At 41.0% G+C, this 7,168-nt stretch overlaps 1 protein-coding gene across 1 annotated transcript; it reads left to right on the forward strand.

Moving 5' to 3' along the window:
- Positions 1–928: 928 nt before the first annotated feature.
- LOC306694126 (uncharacterized protein) lies at positions 929–4,797 on the forward strand. The gene is made up of 3 exons (XM_079156852.1): positions 929–1,084; positions 1,973–2,112; positions 2,248–4,797. Exons 1-3 carry the CDS (start codon positions 1,079–1,081, stop codon positions 4,778–4,780), a joined length of 2,679 nt encoding a protein of 892 aa, XP_079012978.1. The 5' UTR covers positions 929–1,078; the 3' UTR covers positions 4,781–4,797.
- Positions 4,798–7,168: the final 2,371 nt, after the last annotated feature.

The following is a 7,168-nucleotide window of genomic DNA, read 5'->3' on the forward strand; positions in this document are numbered from 1 at the left end:
AAGCTAATGTGTCAGTGATTTGAAAAGTATAGCACACCTAAAAATGACAGTTTTTAAGTCACCTGCTACATTTAGTTAAATACACATTGTGCAAAAACGATCTACATATTTGTGATATACATATTTAATACCTATATTTATTTTGCTCCAAGGTTAGCGTAGTGTAACGAGTTATTATTAACTTGCAGTCGGTGCCACACGACTCATTTTAAATGGGTCACTATGTGACGGTCTCTGCTGCAATAGCATTTCCATTGCACAGTTGCCAAGGAAAATGTGCTACTGACCAGTGGACCGCTAGATGTGTGGCGGTAACATTATAGTGCCCTAGAGATTAAGACGCCTGACAAGCACATGGTGTGGAAGGGTGGAGGAATGGCTTTGTATGGAGTTGTCAACAAAGCGTCAGCCGGGGGGGCCGGCTCATTATCCTGGCACCGGAGAAGTTTCCCCTTGTAGAATTAAAACACATAGACATGTTCAGACACCACACAGATGTATTCTTCAGTGCATCAGCAATGTCTTGTGTGTAATGCATAATGCATACTACAGACCATTTTGTATCTGACCATGACCTCTGACCTCCCTACAGGAGACAGACAAAAAAAGGGAGCTCCTTAAAATAATTAAGTCATTTTTTTATAAGTAGGAATGACAGGTACTGTCCTGTACTCATTTCTGTCATAATGACAACTCTTAAGTTAATTTACTGCATATTTGGATACTTAAGGAAATGTCTTCCCTGATACCTTCTTCTTGTGAATAGAAATGCTGGCTCTGTTTGCTACAGTTCTGTGCTCTCCTGTTGGTTCTCTGTGGGCTGGTCCCCCTCCATAACGGGCCATGGAGATTGTGACGTTAGACGACAGTGCTCCTTATAATCACGTCGCTCCGCGTCGCGCCAAGCTCCCACTACGAAAAAGCATGTGATTGTTTTCCGAATGAGACGGTGTGCATAGATAGCAGACTGGGACTATATAGCCTCCAGGTTATTTTCTTTATTCAACTGCAAGTTAGACCTGCTAGGACACTGCACACTACGGGATAGTGGGGTTTGTTGCTCCTCTGCCTATACAACATGGAGGTAAGAGAATATTTGTTTATACCTGATGTACATGTTCAAGCAGTCTGTATTACTGTAATGGCTACTCTGACTTACACAGAAAAGTTAAAATGATCAAGTAACAGTTTGCTCATCATTCGTTGTTGTTTTTTTTGGTTTTAACATGTATTGTCAATCGTGCATATTGAAAGTATACATTTATTATTTTGCTGATGTGCTTAAACTACAAAGTAGTTTTTAGAAAAATTGGTAAACCGTGACAATGAATGTTTCTAATAATAAGGTCAGTACATTGCCTTAAAAAGTCTGTACACCTGCCTAAGCTTTGAGTGGCAAGTCGGGGTTAAGACAGACCGTAAAGCTATCAGAGAAAATACTACAATCTGTTTGTGGTATATTTCATGCGACAGTGATGTTGAAGTGATGATCGAAGGAAGATCCGCGAACACTGCTCTTGTTGGTAACATGAAGTTTATTACAAACAAGCAACACATGTCATACAGCCGGCTAGCGCGACCGGAGAGTCCTCAGTCAATTCAAAATGACTCTGCCGACTGGAGAGTCTTCGTCCTCTTAAATGCAGATGATGGTGTCCCTTCTATGACACCTAATAAACATGTCTCGGACATGGGCCCCCAACTTCTCCTCGGACTCTGGCTCCGATAATATGAAACATCTGGACATGTCATCAGGGTGCATAAATTAAGGACATGGCTCCTACACTCCCTATATCTGCTTGATGCAAAGGACAGAGTTCAAGCACTTATGCTGTTACATGTGTAGGCGGAAAATACACAACATGTTCAACCTTACAACACAGAAAAGACTGGAGTTGATTTGACCATTTGTTGGTTAATATTGTCATCTAAGCAGCAATATCCACTAATGACTGAATTTTGCACTCCTTAGGTGGAACCCAGTGCCCAGGAAGCTAGGAGCCATGCAGTATCGCTGTTGGCAAGTCTGAACCTTCAAAGAGAACTAGCTCAGTTCTGTGACTGCGTGGTCAGACAGAGACAGAACCCTGGTCAACTCCACCCTGCACACAGGTGAGCAACATAAGCAACAACCAGTGCATATTGGCCTAATGTTAAAAAAGCTTTGTATATTGGGAGTTGTATGTCTTACATGCGGTTAAGGATTGTATGCAACATCTCGTATTAAGTTGCTCTTTCCTCCCCCAGGTGTGTCCTGGCAGCTTCTAGTCCGGTGTTGGCATCTATCTTGTCCTCCAGTGGTGCCCTGGTGGAACTGCAGGCTCCATGTCTGTCTGACGCTGTACTGGCACTTCTTTTGGATTACATGTACACAGGGGCTTTGCCGTACAGTAGCAACCAGCACCAGTATTACAGTCTGGTCACTGCCGCCAGCTACCTGCAGATGGATGAACTGCAGGAGGCTCTGAGGGCTTGGCGACAGACTGAGGGGAAAGTTACAGATAATACAAATGGTTTGTCTGGAGCTGAGAATCTGCCTTTTGAAGACATTCACAATACTTATAGTAAAACTGTGAACAGTTTTAGTATGTATCTGCCATTATCCCTGGGGAAAGAAGATCATCAATATTCAGCCAATGTTGACACATGTGATGACATAGATTCATGTAGAACTAGCAGTAAAAATGGTGCAAACCACTGTAACAAAACAGATGCAAGCTCTTCAAGCAATGCAAGCACCTGTTGTAGTGTATCTGAAAGTAGTGTAAATGCAGGCAACTGCAGACAAGTAACTTATCTGACACCTCAGGATTTGATTAAAAATATCCCTTGCATCGCTGAGGTGCATGGGGTATCTGGAGTGGACAAAGAGATGCCAAAGGATCTGTTGCATTCAGCTCATTCAGATTCACCTCTGTGCTTTGGGGCAGTGCCTGTCATATGTCACAGCGGTAGAGCAGCTGTGCTCCAGCTGGCAGAAGTGTCAACAATTCCCCATCCTTACCATCCAGTATCCCAGGCCTCAATCAGCTCCAGCAGGGCCCCTGACTCACGACCGGGAAGCACAGATAGTGAAAGCATAGTTGAAGGTGTTGCCACTACACACAAAAATCTTCATGGGGAACAACACAATCAGGATTACAGAAACATTAAGCACCATATTGGGACACCGATTTGGGATTACAATCATACTTCAGGGCAATCTGACATCCTAAAACAGGAATTCAACAGCAGCAATAAAGATAATTTGATAGGACAGAATGATGAACCTATGAGCAAAGCTCACATTACAGATCATAATGATTGCCATGCTCATTGTGATTCATTTCAGAGTAAGAATCACACAAAACATTTTAGGGATGATTCACTGCCGCAGAATAAGGATTGGAGCAATTTCACCAGGGGGTTGCAGTGTAAAACTGATCTACGTTTTGATGATTTCTCCTCCAAACATCGCCGACTGGATTGTTCTGAGTGCCACAATGTCCTGATGACAAGTGTAGCAGAGGAGCAGTTGATTCGCTCACAAGATCCGAGAACTGTAGTTCCACCTCCTGTACAGAACTCAGACATGGAAAGTGACTCGCACTGGGAAGATTCGTGTTCAGAGGGAGAAGCAAAAGAAGAACACAGTAACTCAAGGTCTCCAGCTGAAAAAGATAGACAGGACAGCCACTGTACCATCTATGGACTCAAGACTGATTGGTACCCAAACTTGCAGAGAGCTGAGACAAGATCAAGAGATGGTGCCTCTAGCCAGCATGAACACAACAGAGACCCAGCTATGACAAACAACAGACACAGTGTTGATTCGCGTCAGCCTGTCTCCACCACACCAGAATCATATTTTGATAGTGTCACTGGCTTTAAACGCCACGCATCTGTGAAACTTGAAAATAATTCAGGCATTGAGATCACAGAGCCACACTTAACTTTTACCATGTCTGTGGACCACAATATGTCTGACTCTACGTGTAGTGTTGTGGGGCCGTCCTACCGAGGACATCTTCAATATCACTACCTACCGCAGGAGGCAACACACTTATCACACAGATACTCTGGTAGCAAACACTCCCACCCTGATCATTCAGACCAGTCCAGTGACAAGGAGGAGGTTGGTACCTTTGCCAGACCAGGTTACAGCCCTCTAAGGCAGCACTTTTCTACAGGGTCTAGAGACCAGGTTCTACTGCTGGACATTAGTGCCAAACCTACTGAGTTGCTAGTTGCTAATGCATTCAGCCAAAGGGAAACGTTTGGAAACGGATTTGGGAATAATGATAAAGAGCCATGGAATGAAGTAACATCTGTAGCAGGGGTTGACACTAAATATTGGGTTGGAAAAACAAATGTTGAAGAAGGAAAATCTGTTGGTACAGAACAAAGCAGGCCAGGAGCTGGGGTTGTGGAGGGGGTTTCCAACCCTAAAGACGTTGAGAACCAGGCCAATACCTTGACAGTCTGTTCACCTCTTAGTGTGCCAGACTCTGTGCAAGCCTCCGTGGCATCTACCTTGTCTGCCTGCATACCTTCTTCCCTGTCAGCCAGTATGCCAGCAAATGTATCAGCTCAACACTCTTTCCAGTGCTCTCTGTGCGACCGGTCCTTCAGCCAGCGAGGCTCTCTGAATAGACATGTGCGGAGCCACCTTGGCGTACGGCCCTTCTCCTGCCCCCGCTGCCCTATGACCTTTTCACGCCAATACCGTGTCACAGAGCACATGCGTGTTCACCAGCGCTGTGTCCTCAGGAGTGACTTTCAACCTGCTTCTTCAATTTGAGATGAGGAGAGTCCTCAAAAGTGGTTTGATTGTTCTGTCATTTAATGACAGTATCATTCAAAGGTATTAGTTTGTTTTCAATAGTTCAGGATTGTGAGAATTTTCTTTCATATTTTGCAAATATATGGAGGACAATTAGATAGACAAATGAGATAACGTTCATTCATTGTAGAATTTATGGATATCTTTGTCCTCCAGAAGCTAACAATAGAAGTTAACACTGATTATGCTGTAGTACTGTGAGTAAATGAGTAAAAGCTAATGAGTAAAAGGGGAAACATATATGAATAAATTGTTGAAAGCATCTATAGTCAATATATTGATATTAACTGCATAGAACCACAGATGATAATCACCGGATGTTTCCTCTTCTGCTTCACCCAAGTGGCCAAAAGAATCGTTGCAAGTTTTAGTTGCTCCTTATCAGCTGGAAGTGTAGATTGTTTGCTAAAAGGTTAGCCATATAATATATAAACATAAAAGGTGGTGAGATATGAGTTTTGTATTCACAGCTTGTTTTTGCGGGCCTGTCGTGACCAAACAATCTGTTAAGAATGGTGCATTTCTGAATGCACAGAATTTTCATTCCTTTGTCCATGCATGGCGTTTTTTCCTTTGTTCATGGTATACTATATAGCGTGCAGATATTCAAATTAGAGATTAATTACAGCTGCTCATATATCGTTTTGTCGGATTTGTGTTTATGATAAGTTGTGATGCATCATGTTTTAGATCTTTTTTCCACTTTCACAACAACACTTTAAAATAATATAAATCTGATTGTTTTTGGTTTCTTTTACAAAAAATATGCAACGAACACAATCTGAACCCACTGCAACATGATGAACTTCATATGCGTTTGTATGTTTGATTTTTGTTATTCTGTATTCAAAGTGAATATCTGAAATATTTAACTTGCTGATGTTATGACAGATGTAAAAAAAATCCTGACCTTTTTAATACTCATTTTAAGTTGAAGCCTGTTTTCTCTTTTTTTTTTGGTATATTAATCAAAACATAATCTAAAATGTTTTTTGCCAACTTATCCAGTTCAACAGGAAGGGTACAGACATGTCATGACTTGAATGACAGTTCATATCACAACATGTATTAGTGCTATGTCACACATGCTGTCCTCTTTAAGTGCGGACTGTGCACTTGGTGTCATAGTGTTTGTACTTAATGGTGTTGCTGCTGGAACACGAGCTGACGTGGTAAAAAAAAATGTCAAGGGCTGCCAAGCTTCTTTTATAAGAGACAAGAAGGTGGACAGGATCATATTCTATATTCAACACTTTTAATTGAAAACATAGAGAACAGTTTACAAGAGGTGACAAGTTTATGGGTGAGTTGTTGACATTAGATGTTCATGTTCAGATGTTCTCACTCTGTTGTTTAAACAAACATATATTCTCTCTCTCTCTAGTCATAAAATGTTTAAGATGGCTTATTAACATGGCTGCGTGTTTGGTGAATATTCAGTTCTATCAACGCCAACCATCAATAAATAATAAGTCGTTATAATAAGTTATTAATAAGTGTCTGTTGTTATAAAAACGAATAAATCTATAATGAAAAATAATATAATAATTCTCACTCATAAAAGTTTGTAATTGTTCTGGGGTTATAAGTGGTAATAAGTATTTAATGGTTAATAATGGATTTTTATAACTAATTCTGCAGTCATGTTGAATTCTGTTTCACATTTTCTGCAACACTAACCAAGGTTAGAGGTCAAACAGTAGCTATTATTAGCTATTATTATTAACAGTAGCTAACTATTCACTAGAAATGCTGAAAAACGTTGTATGTGATTCTGAGGTCTGGAACCAAGGTGGTCAAACAGTCCATTGGAGTGGTTTTCCTTGTGAATTAATTAAAGCTGAAAAGACAAATAAAGCCATCCTCCAGCCAAAGGTTTTTCTTATTAGTGGCATGGGACTCATCAGGCATTAGTACATGATCTATAACCATTTATAAAGCCATTGGCTACAACTTATAAACCTTTTCTTCAGGGTGTTTTATTAAAGGTGGGACCTTACTGTAACAAGAGCACCAGCAAGCTTATGTCAATCTAAGCCTGCTCTTGACTAATTTGAGTCTTTTTGAGAAAATAAAACAGCCCATACAAGTTTTCTTCAACTATTTCATAGAGAGAAAGGTTTCACCCGGGCCTTTGTCCTGTCCTGTAGTCCTGCAAACAGCCAGACTACAGAGTAAGTAGCTGTAAATTGCCTATGCAGTGGTAAAAGTTCAATGCTATCATCCTGTCAGGTCTTGTGGCAAATGTTCAAAAGAGGGAAATATAGTGCTCACATGATGGTGGAAGTAGTAATAGATCACAGAAACACCACAAGGCAATATATATATATATACCCACATATTATC

Source organism: Pholis gunnellus, assembly GCF_910591455.1.
Source record: "Pholis gunnellus genome assembly, chromosome: 1".
Classification (NCBI taxonomy): domain Eukaryota; kingdom Metazoa; phylum Chordata; class Actinopteri; order Perciformes; family Pholidae; genus Pholis; species Pholis gunnellus.